General features: G+C 48.3%; 1 protein-coding gene across 1 annotated transcript in view; it reads right to left on the minus strand.

Moving 5' to 3' along the window:
* The window catches only part of Qsox1 (quiescin sulfhydryl oxidase 1), a 44,937-nt gene extending 29,950 nt beyond the window's left edge, over window positions 1-14,987 (minus strand). Inside the window, exons 1-2 of the mRNA XM_026787618.1 lie at window positions 14,577-14,987; window positions 6,690-6,790 (exon numbers count right to left, since the gene is read on the minus strand). Coding sequence (XP_026643419.1) covers window positions 6,690-6,790; window positions 14,577-14,847 — 372 coding nt within the window. The 5' untranslated portion in view covers window positions 14,848-14,987. The remainder of the gene's footprint in view (window positions 1-6,689; window positions 6,791-14,576) is intronic.
* Window positions 14,988-15,378: the final 391 nt, after the last annotated feature.

The raw sequence follows: 15,378 nt of genomic DNA on the forward strand, positions 1-15,378 counted from the left end.
TAGCACAGGAACTCTAGCACAGGAACTCTCTAGCACAGGAACTCTAGCACAGGAACTCTGAGTTGAAACCAAGAGTGACTCAGGAGGCCCCTGCCACAAAGTGCATGATAAAGGAAGTTCTGGGCCATGACCACGTGGCCTTCTCAGCATTCAGAAGCTTCCTATCCACCTTCAGGACAGTATTATCCTCTGAGAAAGCGGCCCCCACACCTCTAATGTCTTTCTCATTACACCCTTTCTCTACCAGCTCCTCTCCTAGGCTATAAAGAGATCTTAAGAAGGCTCATGCAAACTGTAGCACAAAGGGAAGAAGGGCAGGACAACAGGCAGGCCTTCCTTCTTTCTCCAGTCACTGCACTGCCAAATCTCTTCTGCTCCCCGAATCTCTCCCCACTCCTCGGAGCCCATCACTCAGCTGAAATCACTCAAGAGAGCTGCGTGGTGACTCTCCCTAGCCGGTCCCAAGCACCCCAGGCACTGCCTATTCGCTGCTTCCCGCCTCCTTGCCTCGCTTTGTTTCCAATGCACATTTTCTTGAAACTATCTCTTTCCTGTCTTCCTTCCTTCTTCTTTTCTCCCTCCCTTCTTCCTTCCCCCTCCCTCTCTTTTTCATGTTGCCACTCTCCCTGGTTGTTAGCCCTTCTTGGCTCTTAGCCCTTGTCCTAACTGCCCTTGGCTGCTCTCCTGGGTCACTGTCATTACCACCAGCTTCTCTTAGTCTTTCTCCTGCTGCTACACATCAAATCACGTCATTCTTCATTTAAAAAGCCCTCAAAGGCCCATCAGGAAGACGGGCTCAGTTTATACTTTCAAATGAATGAATGGAAGAATCAAGAACAAAGCTGCTGTTTCTCTACTGCCAAGTAGTTCACTTTGCTCAGCTGACTGACTATCTGAGCCTGTGTCTCAGGTCCTTACCTGTCCTAGACTTCTGGTTCCTCCTGGTCAACTCCACAGAGGTGTCAAGGCACCCCTACCCACACACCAACCTACTTCTGCACCTGTGTTTTATCTCACCCAGCAATCAGTACTCCTCCCTGCTTCCCAAACTAGCATGTCCCTTCTCTACACCCATCCATCCAGTCATCTGCCAAGTTCTGTGCCTCTGCCTGGGGGATACCTCTTCAGCAGCATTGTCACCTTGTCTAGACCAGGACCAATAAGTGAAAACTTAGTTCCTGATCTATTACATTAGTCCCTGTTTGCTTTCTCTTCATGAGTCAGAGATGTCAATCCTCAGCCAGCGAGGTGGCTCAATAGGCAAAGGAGCTCACAGGCAACTTTGACTGCCCGAGTCCAATCCCAGAATCTACATGGTAGGAGAGAACTGGCTCCTGAAAGTACACACACACACACACACACACACACACACACACACACACACACACACACACACAGAGAGAGAGAGAGAGAGAGAGAGAGAGAGAGCCCCTCAATCTTGTATTCAATTGTCTTCCTCCTTGCCACTGTTTCCTTCTCTAAGGAATAATTATGGGATTCCTCTTCCCATTGCCATACATCTACATGGGCTATGAGTAAGATCCAAATTCAATACATTTAAGGCATTTCTTTCCAGATTTGAACCCAAACTGACCTTCCACTATGCCATACACTTCAACCACAATGACCTTCAACCTGAACTTAGGCCTAGTAACTCACTGTGGTGGTTTGAATAAGAATGGCTTCCACAGGCTCATATGTATGAATGCTTAGTCAACAGAGACTGACATTATTTGAGAAGGATTAGAAGGTGTGGCCTTGTTGTCACGGGGATGGGGGAGGTGGGTGAGGAGGTGGGGATGGGCTTTGAGGTTTCAAAAGCCCACATCAGGCCCAGGGTCTGTCTCCTCACCTCCCACTGGCTGTAGAGCAAGACGTAGCCCTCAACTACTTTCCCAGCAGTGTACCTGCCTACATGCCACCATGATGATGATGAACTAGCCCTCTGAAACTGTAAGCAAGGCCCAGTTAAATCTCTGTAAGAGTTGCCTGGTCATAGTGTCTCTTCAGAGCAACAGAACAGTGACTAAGACACCCACCCACCTGCCTGACTTGGGTAGTGCTAACAGCTTATACATCACTGCAAGCCCCACTGTGCCTGATATAGTATCTAGCATCTTAGCTGTCCAGTCCAGCAGCCATAGCCCTTTCATCATCTCGAAAGCTCAAGTGGAAATCTAGTCAGGGCACATTTTTGTCCTCTTAGGAAAATACATCCTTGTTAAGTCAGCCACTGGAGGTGTGTGCCTACTGAGGTCAATTACCCCTGAAAAGATGACAACAGGCAGCAGTTCATTTGTTCAGGGTCTCCCCCCCTCCGCCCCACCTCGATTTATGTTATGCGTATGTGTATTTTCCCGTATGTATGTATATATGCCATGCATGTGTTTGGCACTTGCATTAGTCAGAAAAGGGCATTGGATACCCTGGGGCTAAGGGTGGTTTTAAGCCACCATGGAGGTAATGAGAACTGAACCCGGGTCCTCTGTAAAAGCAACAAGGCTTTTAATCATTGAGGCATCTCTCCAGCCCTGAGACAGGAAGGCACTTCTGTCTCCCTGGACTTGCTGCTATGGTCTTTCCACATAGCACGACAACTGTTAGCACAATACAAGACAACAGCTAAACAGAGTTCCAGGAAGACTGGTGATGGCACTGGAGTCAAGCATATAGGACCAGTTTTCAGAAACATAATCAAGTCTACAAGTATTTTATTCTGAGCTCAGAAAGACCGACTGCCTTAGCTTCTTAGTTTCTGTGCTGTGAAAGAGCAGGGTAGAGGGTGGCTGGATGACAGACAGCGGAGGGAGGAGACCTGGACTCTCTCTCCTCCTGAAAACTCACCATCTGGCTACAGGCTTCTAGTAAGAGTTCTATAAAGCAACAGCCCAGACTCTGCACTCCGCAGCGCTCCATACTCTGTCTGGCCCTCAAAGACCTGCCATTCCTGGGGTCCTACTTCCCTTGCCCTACTTCACCCCTGAACACCAGCCTCTGTGCAACATGCCACACAGTTCTGCACATAATAGGGGGTCATTTCTCACCTTCCCTGCCCAAGCTACTCTGTGCCTAGGATACACCCACCACACAGAAACTACATTTAGATCCAGGGGACAAGAAACAAGAAGAAAACTAACACTTACCAAGCTCCACAAAATGCCAGTACCTGGGCACTTCCACAGGTAAGGCCTTTCTTATACTTGGCGATCTTATTAATAGACAGTGTTCACCCATTTTTACAGACAGGAAATCTGAGACTCTGGTTGAGCCTTTAAGTGACTTCCTTTGCCACACACAGTGAGCAGTGGAACAGTGAGTTTGCATCTGCATTTGGTGATCTTTTCAGAGACCACTAAGTAGGCCTTCACCACCTAACGAGGGGCACTGCTCTGGCCTACTGCTTGTTCAGCCCAAACCCACTGCAAACTCACCTCCCTCCTCCCTGCGCCTTTCTTTTCTTCTACTCTGGCCTAATGGGGACCTGACAGAGCAAGATCCTGGCCTTCAGGGCTAGGGACTTTTTAAACTGGCTGGACCACTGGGAGACCAACGTGTGTTCATTGGCAAGGGCCGGAGGCAGAGAAAAAGAGCACTGACCCACGTCACGCACTAGAATGGCATGTCCTACCATGGGTCCTCACCTCGGGCTCTCCCAACCTGTAAGGGTAGTGAGCAAAGACAGGGTCTGGCCCTGGGAGGGCAGTAGTTAGGGCAGTAGTGCTATCTGGCTGAAAGGCTGACTTTTCAAATGTGTTCTGCTTTTTAGGGAACCTGGCACTTTAGGTTTTCATAGGCAAGACTGAGATCTGAAACGTGTGAGTACTGATTTAAAACACCTAGAAACAACCTAGCAGTGAGCTGGAAAGTAGTCAGTTTAGCAAGGGACAGTCATGGTTTTTTTTAAGTGAAACAAAAAATATCATTAAACTTTTACTTTACCAATAGTTAACACAAACCAAATTTAGAATCACAATGTAAAATACACACTTTTTTTCTTGATTTTATTGAGCTATATATTTTTCTCTGCTCTCCTCCCCTTCAACCCTCTCCCATAGTCCCCATGCTCCCAATTTCCTCAGGAGATCTTGTCTTTTTCTACTTCCCATGTGCATTAGATCTTTGCATGTCTCTCTTAGGGTCCTCATTGTTGTCTAGGTTCCCTGGGGTTGTGAATTGTAAGCTGGTTTTCTTTGTTTTATTTCTAAAGCCATTTATGAGTGAGTACATATGATATTTGTCTTTCTGGGTCTGAGTTACCTCACTCAATATGATTTTCTAGCTCCATCCATTTGCTTGCAAATTTCAAGATGTCATTATTTTTTTCTGCTGTGTAGAAAAAATGTACCACATTTTTTCTTACCTATTCTTTGGTAGAGGGACATTCAGATTGTTTCCAGGTTATGGCTATGACAAACAATGCTGCTATAAACATGGTTGAGCACATGTCCTTTTGTATATACCCAAAGTGGAAATGCACATTTCTTAGTGCAGGTCACAGTAGTCATTTAAAGAGGTCATCTAAAAGGCACTGCTTAGAGTATTGCAGCAGAGGCCCAGCAACAGTGTGAACCACCTGGCCATCTTCTAGAGCGCTAAGGACAGGGCACTGGGTGCTTCTCCTCAGATGAAACTAAGCAGCAGGTTCCTCAGGGAAGCAAAGCCGTGCCAAGGGAGGCCAGACAAGAGCTTAGGAAATGGACAGCTGTCTACTGAACTGGCCCAGTCAGGTGCTACCGGTCTGGAAATAAAGGAAAGCCAGAAGGACTAGGTAAGGTCCCTCCCAGGCTCTCCCACAGTCAGCTGGGCAGGTAAGGTGATTAGTCACTTGAGGCATCCAGGCTGCGTGTACTGCGTGACTTCAGTAGGTGCTGAGGAGCCTCTGAACCTGCACCTACCTGGCCTCCTCCTCACACCCTATATCTGGCCACTCCCTGGCTGAACAGAAAGCTCCAGGTGTCAGGGCCTACTGAGCCCCAACTCATGTCCTGAATGGTCTCCCTGTGAGCTATACAGTAGGTAACCCCCAGGGTTCAGGGCTCACTATGGATGATGGCTTCAGCTGCTACACTGGGGTTCCCACAGCTTCCCACTTAGTATCACTCACTCTGGGTCTGCACAGAGCATCCCCACTGAAATACCTTGTTACACATCCTGGAGAAAAGGACAAGCAATGTCCTTGCCAGGGAGACTTTCTACTTAGAGGGTGACTGCTAAGAGCATCCTGGGGGATGTGGCAGTAGACACTGTTTTGCCACACTGTTCCTCAAAGCAACCTGGTCTGAGAACATGGCCTGGGTCCTGATTTTAAGAAGTAACCATTTAGGAAGTGATAACTCTGGGGTGGGGAGCCTCTGAGTCCAGTGGGGGTCAGAGATGGGCACACTCCTGCAGATGAAACTGCTAAGTGATCAGACTTGTAGACTGGACTGAAACTTGAGGTCCCTGAAATCAGAGATACATTGTCCCAAGGATAATATTCGGCATTTCAGCCTTCAAAGGCATCTCCTGATTACTCTTAGTGGTTATAGAGAAACTGCTTATGTAGCTGTCATTCTGTGGGCAGGGCTGAGCCCTGGGAGGACCCTTCCCCTAACTGCTACAACTGCATCATTCTGGACTCTTAAGAACCATGGTAACTGTCCAGACATTAACTTGTTGGGAGGCTGGAGAGATGGCTCAGAAGTTAAGGGCACTGGCTGCTCTTCCAGAAGACCTGGAATTCCCAGTCACGCAGTAGTCCACAACTGTCTATAACTGTCTAGACTGTCTATAACTCCAGTTCTAGGGAATCAACACCCTCACACAAGCAGGCCAAACATCAAGGCACATAAAATTAAAAACTATTTTTTTTCTTTTTTTTTTTTGAGACAGGGTTTCTCTGTGTAGTCCTGGATGCCTTGGAACTCACTCTGTAGACCAGGCTGACCTTGAACTCAGAGATTCACCTGCCTCTGCCTCCTGAGCACTGGGACTAAAAGTGTGTGCTACCACAACCTGGATATTAAAAACTAGTTTTTAAAAGAATCACTGGTGTTCTGTGATCACTGACGGAGGATCATCAGAAAGCTCATGAGAATGTGTAATTCTAGAGCTGGAGTATGAGGACCTGCATGCCTTGGATGTTGGTGACTTCTGTCCCTGGAAACTCTGCCATCTGAATGAAGCACTGCACATTTTGACTATGGGGGTGAGGTGATCCCCTAAGCCATGCTGGCGTATTTCTGTGTCAAAGCTTTTCCTTGATAAGGATGAAGTATCCCAGTGTCTCTGAAGAACAATAGGCCCAGAGGATGATCCTGTCTACAGAAAGGTTGTAGAGTATGATCAGGCCTCCAAGAGTGGGAGGTCAGAAGTGGGAACTGAAAATGACCTTGAGAGCTAGCAGCACTCACTAGCCTGTGTGATGACTACATTACAACACAACGCAGAAATCTTCCCACCCTAGCATTCCTACATGCCATCTCTGTCATAAAGACAGACTTTCTCAGGACGAAGAGCCCTCCTTTTCTGCCTCTCTCTAAAACAGTGCACCAGAGGGTGGACAGTGCTCCAGAAGCCAGGACTTAAAGACTCAGGCCCAGAAGCATCATTGGAGCTCAGAAGCCCAGGGAGGTAGCAGGGAATGCAGAGCAGGGGCTACCTGCTCAGCTGGAGCCATCCCCAGCTCCCCTCTTCCCTTTGTCACATACCCTCACAGTTGGGAAGCCAGCGATGTTGAAGTCTCGGCAGACATCATTATTGGTCTCATCAGCACAGTCCAGGACAGCAAGATTCAGTGCTGGCCTCCAGTCTGAAAGGACAGATAATTCCAGTAAGTGAGAGAAGCTAGCCTTCTGCTGCTCTTCCATCTAAAACCCCACAGCCATTAATCCCCCCAAACTCCTCTGAGGAAGGGCATATTCTCTTCAAAAACTGACCTCTGAGACAGTTCCTTCAGCCTTCATTTAGGCAGAGCCTCACGAGAAAGGCCCTAGACCTAGGATGCAGTTAAATAGCATGGTATGTTGCCTGGTAAAGGCATTTATGCTCCCTTTATGCTTAGTGGGTGTGGCATGGGGCTGGAGGAGCTAAGAAAGACAAATAAGGAGTGTGGCCCCCAGGAAAGGCCCTAATACTGCCTTTGTCCCTGAAGAGCCACCTAAAATGGGGATCAGCTCCCAAAAGTAGAACATACCTTGGGAGCTTATATTCCCCAGCAAGCTACCCCAAAACAGAGGCACAAATTCCAGAAAGAAATTTGTGGGGAGAAAGAAAGCAGGAGATCCAGGAACCCCAGGAGAGGAAGCCGCAGGGCAACCAACAGTCAGGAAGACTGGTCAAGTTCCTCTTCAGGCCCCAGACCTAGCGACTTCTCCCTGAGAAGTAACTAGCAGAGCAAATAATGGCACAGACCAGAAACTGACAGAAAATCAATTCATACTAACAGCTCCCTGAGCTCTAACTCAGGTCAGGGGTGCCAGGTCTATTCCAGCACAGAGCAGAACACATATCCATGAGACCACATAAACCTTGGGGAAGCTGCGGTCAGTGTCAAATTATATAGCACAGACCTCCAAGCTTTGAGGCATTAAAGAGATTAGTCCTGTGGGTCAAGCCTCGCCCTACTGCTGGTAAGAACAGTCAATAGCCTGTCCACAGGGATTTGCTCACCAGACTCCAAATCCTGTCTACGCTCCCTCCTGAGTATCTTCCCCTACTCGAGCCATCACTTCCTTGTCCTGCTCTAAGTGGCCTGGACACCTGATCTGGTTTCTTTACTCATTTCCCTTCTAAGCTACCCTCCACACCCAGTGAGCTGGTACTGTATCTCCCACAGGGCTCTTGGAATAACCACATACAACTTACTTATAACGTGGTTCTGCGCCACCAGCCTCTCCAGCTGCCAGCTCGTCTTTTCTCTCTGTGGTTCTAACTGTGCCACCCTCTACTCATACTCCTTGGCAGTTCTGAGGATCTTAGAAGATCTGGCCTCTTTCCACATATCTAATTCCCTCTCAGCATTACTCCAAAGCAAAGCCAAAGGTGTCCTCCCTCCCTGACAGCACGCTGCTCACATGTCTCCAGGTACTCCCTCTCTGCAGACTCCCCTGTCAGATCTGACTCAGATGGACTACTACTTTCTCCCAAGGAGAGCTGCCTCATGTGTCCAAAGTTCGGACCCACTCAATGACTGGTGTGTACACCTCTGTCTTTTGTTTTTTTAGACTCCTCGTTGCCAAACAACCTTTATCCAGCACACAGTAGGCACTCAACCCAGACCAGGGACCAGCTTTCAGCTCATGACTGCTCTGATCTTGGTACTTTCTCTTTATGTCCAGCCTCAGTTTTATTACAGTCTAGGTAGCAGGTGAGGTTAAAGAAGTCTGTGATAATGCCTGGATTCATTCAATATTCACTCATCCTTCAAAGCAGTGGTTCTCAGCCTTCAACCCTTTAATACAGTTCCTCATGTGGTGATGACCCCCAACCATAAAATTAGTTCATTACTACTTTATTACTGTAATTTTGCTACTGTTACAAATAGTAATATAAACGTCTGTGTTTTCTGGTGACCTCAGGTGACCCCTATGAAAGGTTAAGAACCACTTCTTTACAGATAAAGGGTCACAGAAGAGCTCACCAATTGTCACCTCCAGCTCGAGTTCAGAGTTTCTCACGGAATAATAGATGACGGCACACTAAGTCCTTTCTGTGTCCCTGCCAGAGGGAGACCAAGGACTAGTGAGGTATACAGGTCATCTTCTAGGGCCATCTGGCACACTCTGAACTAGGCCCTTTTGTTCTGCCTCTAGGGAAGAACTTTGTTCTGGAGAGACTTACAGGAAAGGCCCAGCTATCCTTAAGAAATATCGGTACATACCACATAGGGAGAGGAAAGAACGGGACATTCTGTATCATCACACTCCACTGCCACCATGTGATGTGGCCACCACGCCCCCTTATCTGCAAATGAAGATAGGGACTCAGAAGCCTCCTACCTTGAGAGCCTAGGAGACTAGACAGACTTACTTGTTCCTCTGCCCACTGTACCAGGGTCAGGGCATTACCCTTATATGTATGCTCTTGCTCCAAGTATAGCCTTCTTAAGAGAAAACGGCAGAAATAACAGAAATAGCTGTGCCTTCCAGTTAAACAGCCTCAACAACTGGCAGCAACCTGGGCTGCAGCCTTACTTAGAGGACTGTGCTATCAGCACGTGGAGTGAGTTTACTGTGTGCTCAATTTATCTAGTTCAGTGTTCTCAACAACCCGATCAGGAAGTACTAAGGCATTTATCTCCAAATCTGCTTTCCTTAACTATAAAACAGATCAGATAACCATGCCTAAGACATGTTAAGCTAATTAGTGGTGAATCTAAAATCTGAACCCAGGATTTGAGCCTTGGAGCTAATTTCAAAAGGATTCAGACCAGAACAGACAGCTTCTACACTGGTTTTTCAATAGGGATGCAGGAAGACAAGGATGCAATGTAGATCAGAGGTGGAGGACCAGAGGAAAGATGATGCTTGGGTTGGTTGGCTTTTGCAACACCCCCCACATCCTCTTTGTAGACAGGGCCTCACTATGTGGCCTTAGCTGACCTGGAACTTGCTATGTGGACCAGGTTGGCTTCTAACTCAGAGATCTATATGCCCTTGCCTCCCAAGCGCTGAGATTAAAGGTATGTGCCACCAACTTGCCTTGCTTTCTTTATACCGTGATTAACTGTGCTCTATGAAATGAAACCAGTGCCTCTTCTGACCAGTTTCAATCTCAACGGGTGGTGGAGGTGGGGGCTGGGGCAAGTTAGATGATGGTTAAGTTCTGACCAAGGGATGTGGTGTGGGAGGTTCTTCAGCCAACAGCCTTTAAGATACCAGCCCACTTGGGCATGGTTTCTTATACTGTAAATGTAGATGTAAAGTGTGTGCTTGCTCTCTTGTTCCCGGCTCTGGCTTCCAGCTGCTAGACTCTATTCCTGTCAGTGCAGAGGACTGTTATCTAGGACAGTAATCTGTAAGTTTCCCTTAAATAAATAACCCTCTATTATTCATAAAAAAGAGAAAGAGGGTGAGCGCACGCTTTACAGCTGCATTTACAGTATAAGAGACCATGCCCAAGTGGGCTGATATCATAAATGCTATTAGCTGAAGGAGTGAAATGTCCCACAGCAGGGATGTTTTTCACAATGACATGTACAGCTATGGTTCGCACTTTACACTAGATACTGAATGCCTGGATATTCATGATCCTAATGTGTTAAATATCATTTCCAGGAGCCCACTGGTTTGGACTGAGCTAAAACACCAGGGGCAGGCAATAAGCCATACAAGATAGAATCAACTTATGCTGAAGTTCTAAGCTACTAAGTTGAAACCAAGTTATCGGACCTCCCAAGAGAGCAGGAGACAGATAACAGCCACATCCACAAAAGGCCAGCTTTAGCCAACATTATAATGAAGTCTCTCTAAGGCAGTGGTTCTCAACCTGTGGGTCACCACCCCTTTGGGGGTCACATATCAAATACCCTGCATATTAGGTATTTATATTATGATTCATAACAATAGTAAAAATACACTTATGAAGTAAGTGCATGAAATAATTTTATGGTTGAGGGTCAGCACACCACGAGGAACTGTATTAAAGGGCTACAGCATTAGGAAGGGTGAGAACCCCTGCTCTAAAGCTTACAAGGAAATAATTATGAAATGACCAATACATTTTTTTGGTTTGTCTTCTGTGTTCTCTTGTCCTCAGCCCTTTTGTCAGTAAGGTCACACCCTCACTCAGCTCATCAGGACTTTACAGGATTCTAGAATCACAAATAAAAGCCAATTAAGATATTTAAACTAAATTTTCTTTCTCTAACTGTCTCATTGGTGCAGCATAGCTATGTGGTGGGACAAACAAGTACTCTGACGTCAGTGAGAGGGGCTTTCTGGTGTTTGGTTTCTCACACCCCAACTCGCTCTTGAGGAGAAGCACTCCCCACTGCATTTCGACTCGGGCAGAATAAATTCTCTAGTAGCAACACAGTAAACTGGAAAATGGAGAGTAGAAAGGATGGATGGCAAGAGAAGCCAAGAGAGGTATAAATTTTGCATTGGTGGGTGAGGGGAAAACCTCCAGTAGGAACTCTGCTGTGCCCGTACACAAGTGTCCTCTGGAGTCTCAGACAGAGTCACCTCCTCAGCTCCTTAGTGCAAGAAGAACACCGAGCCCAGAGGCAGAAGAATGACCCTCATAACTCCTGGCCAATGCATGTGTGCTCCATATGCCTCCTCTCCGGTACTCAGATCCGCATCGGTTGGAAGGCCAGGACCGTTGGTCTCCAATGCCCTTTGCAGCTCCAACAGAAAGTTTCCTTGCTCATGCTCTCATCTGGTCACTGGCTGTCATGAGTGTGCTCCCACACTCTGTGGTAGGCATCACAGGGACACAAGGACAAGATGTCATCCATGCTCTCAAAGCCAGAAATGCTCACTGAAGCCAAATCTGCGAGCCTTACAAACGTCAGTTCTGTATGCGCTGCTCTCCTGCACGGAGTCACCGCTCCTCCTGCCCAAGCTGTGAAGTCAGACACTACTAAGGCAAGAACCCACAAGGGTTGGAGAGATGGCTCAGGGGGTAAGAGCCATTGCTGTTCTTGCAAAGGGCCTGGGTTTGCTTTCCAGCACTGATATGGCAGCTCACAACCATCTGATACTATGTCTCAGAGGACCCAATGTCCTTTTCGGTCTCCGCAGACATCAGTAATACATGTGGTACACAGACACACATGCCGGGGAAACACTCACACACATAAAATAAAAACAAATCTTTAAGGATAAAAATAACCTTCCATCAGCATTTTTATGACCGTACTTGCCTGCTGATTTTTTAAAGGACACATTTTTCTGTTTCTGGGCTCAAACTGTAAACACTCACTCTTACCTACACTTGTGCCTTGCCAAAGACTCAAAACAATAGCCTACCCTATCTTGAATTTGAGCCTTCATAATCAAGAGCCAAAACAAATGGAGAATGTAGAGACGAGGAATCTATTTTCTCAGGTGAAGATGAAATGTTCTTAGCAAAGAGCTGGCACAAGAGAAATGGGTAACAACTAGGCTGTCCTTCTGTGACTGTTCCCTCACTCAATTCCTCCCATAAGAAATAGGTGAAGCACGCTTGTCTTTTCAAACATGGTTTCATGCGTTTGCCCATTTTCCTGCTATGTAGAGTTCACTGGCCCAGCTGCTATGCAATCAATGTTTTGTCATTAAACAAATATTTGCTGAATGATTAGCCAGGGAATAGTAATGAAGGTCCCAATTAGACCCAATCATTTCCTCAAACATATGGTAAGACAAGAGGATCTGCTCGGGAGCAGAAAGGGGAGAGCAAGCCCCCAGAAACAAGTGCTCTGCCCCAGGCAGTGACTTCTCAGAGACCCTCCCATCCAACTCACTAAGAAATGAGCCCTGTCCAGTCAGAGTAAATCCTAAAGCCAGCTGGTCAGGGTTATAAATGTCTCCCCAGCTCCCATGAGCTTCTACTCTCTCTGTTCCTGTTCAAAACACTTGTAGCAGCACAGGGAAGTCTGCTCCTGCCATGACTCAGAGTGGTGACTGCAGCCCTCTGCCAGCCCACAGCCACACAGCTCAGAACACAGAGGCCAGCACTAGCTTCTCAGCAGGGAACTCCCCTCACTGTCATAGGTCAACTCCAGATTCGTCGCTTCACCGATACAATCTCGCTGAAGCAATGACTTACCCCCATGCCAAAAGAGGAGACCCCCAGTTTCCATTGAGACCCCCCTACCTATTATTTTCCCCTGATTCATCTCCATAGACTTTGATGTCTCTGTTTCTCCTTCCATAAGTTAAGGTTTGCTTTTGGTTTTCCTTTCAGAGAAGGACTGTCTCTCCATGCAAGACCCCTTTTGGAAATGGTAACTCTCATACAGAAACAGGCTACGTCAGTATGTACCTGTAAGTGCAACTCATAGGAAAACTCCGGGGCACAAGAGGCCAAACATGTGAGTCAGCTGGAAGCTAATCTTTCCTTTCAGCACACTTAAAATACAAGAATCTTCTAGAATGAGTCTATGCGCTGCCATTAGACGGCTCTTACGGACTCCACTTAGAAACCTATGGGGAGTTTTACAGTGTTTGGGTCCCGACATGACCTTCCTTCAGCCTTTCAGTTCCACAGCGCACATTCTTGCTTCCTACTGCCCTGACCAGATGTGTTGACATCATTAAAATAGTGTTAAGGGCTGCTCATGTGGATGATGGGACCAAGAGGCATGTGGGCAAGTATAAACTGGAGGTAGGGGAAAAGCTTGTGAGTGTTGTTAAAAATTGTTTTTGAAAACCCCACACCATTCTATGTGACCGCTTCAGTAATGGCTTTGCCAGCTGCTCACAGGAGGGGGAGACTAAGTCTGAGAATTAGCATGGATAGACAGAAGCACTATTTGCACACAGTTGGACTTATCAAGAACCACCAACCCCACAGAAGGGGGACCGCAGTTCCAGTTTGCCCATCTCTAGAAATGCCTGTTCCCTGAGATGCTTACAGTTCTCATCCATGGTTACTTCAGATGGCCAGCTTTGTGGTACCCTGCCTGGCACCACAAGCCAGGGAATAGTCCACAGAGAAGCAGCAAAATCAGAAGCCAGTTACTGTCCATTACTGTGTCACTACTGCCCCCACAGACGGCTATAACTTGGGTTAGGCAGATGCTGCTACAGCAGGGAATCTTTAAGCTTACTGTTTAAGCACTCAGTATATAACAACCATTATTACCATATCCCCTCAGCTCTAGGTCTTAAGTATTTAAATATTTTAGCATTGCTATAACACAACACACCTTAAAAATCTCTATGTATTTTGTAGTTTTTCTAATCCTGCTACCCTCTAGGCTGTAATTAAGTGAACAGTGGGTCCCACAATTGGTATTTTAGAGTCAAAGAAACATGCTCTTAATGTCCAGGACACTGGAGCACCGAGCAAGGACAACGACATACCACAGGCCTATGTTTAGTTTGGTTTTGTGGGATTAAAGGCTAAGGATAAGCGAGACCAGACCCAAGAGAAAGACTAATAATGATGTGGACAGGAAGCTAAAGAGCTAGAGGCAGCAGCTGGATTGGAAATGGGCAAACAGGAAAGCATCCAATTCAAAGACAGGAATGAGAAAGGAAATGTGTGTGCCAGCTATGCAACTAGCCATGGAGGTGGAGAAAGGTGATGGGGGCGGTAGAAGGAACGTCAGCTCTTTTCTCCCCAGCACTGTGCCATCGCGACAGCTAGAGAAGTTGGCAAGAAGGGGTCCCTGCACAAGAAAGGGTACCGCCACAAAGCCGTACTGGAGTAAGTCCTAGGGAAGAAAGAACACAGGGGACAAGGAAACTGCTCACAGCTAAGAGACAGACTTGACAGAGGACAACCCAGGAGCAGAGGACTGGAGGCTGCGAGCCCAGGAGAACTTGAAGGCTATAAATTGGGGGAGGGGATGGGTCAGGGAAGCAGCGAGAGGAGGGGGACAGGCTAGCCGGACAGCTCGCGGGACCTGCCCAGGTGGGTCGGGGGAGGCCTCCACTTCTCACCCCGCACGTCGTTGGCTAGCTCCCTCCACGTCGGGGCAAAGGCGATGCAGTGGCCACACCAGGAGGCGAAGAACTCCACGGCCCAGGCGCTGCTGGAGCCGAGCACAGTCTGGCGCACCGTGTTCGCGTCCAGCAGCGTCAGCTGGTCTGAGGACGAGTAGAGCACGGAGAGCTGGGCCGCGCCAGCGCCGGACAGCGCGAGCAGCAGCGGCGGGAGCAGCAGCAGCAGGAGCTGCGACGGCGACCCCGAGTGGCGGCCGCACCTCCACATCCTAGGCGGCTGTAACGTCCACCTCGCTCGAGTTTGTGACCAGTACAGAACCTCCGGCCTCCGCCCGCGAGGAGGAGCTACGAGGCTCCGCCCCGAGGCCGGCAGCGCCTCCCGGGCCGCCCCTGCCGGCCGCGGGCTCAGGAGAGGCGGGGCGTGAGCTACCACCAGCCAGCCGAAGTCTCCGCGTAGGTCGGCGCCCGCCGCGCCCGCCGCGCCCGCCCACAGCAGTCTAAGCCCCGGGCCGGGTCTGCAAACGAGTGCTGGGGGCCTCAGGCCGCGGCTCGGGGTCGCTGCTGGGGCCGGGCGGCGTTTGGCCACTCTCGGCCCCCGTATCGGAAGGAAGCGGAGTCCGTTGGCATGGTCGTTACTGGTTTATCTTGTTACTGGAAAGTTCCAGGGGCTCCCTAACGCAGTTTTGACAGTGGGAATTCGAAGTAGGTGGGAGAAAAAAGCCACGAGGTAGGAGATTGTGATTACCAAGGCCCACAGGAGCCAGAAGTATGCTCGCCTCGGGAGGCCAGTGGCCATTCA

This window comes from Microtus ochrogaster (assembly GCF_000317375.1).
Source record: "Microtus ochrogaster isolate Prairie Vole_2 chromosome 6 unlocalized genomic scaffold, MicOch1.0 chr6_random_2, whole genome shotgun sequence".
Lineage (NCBI taxonomy): Eukaryota > Metazoa > Chordata > Mammalia > Rodentia > Cricetidae > Microtus > Microtus ochrogaster.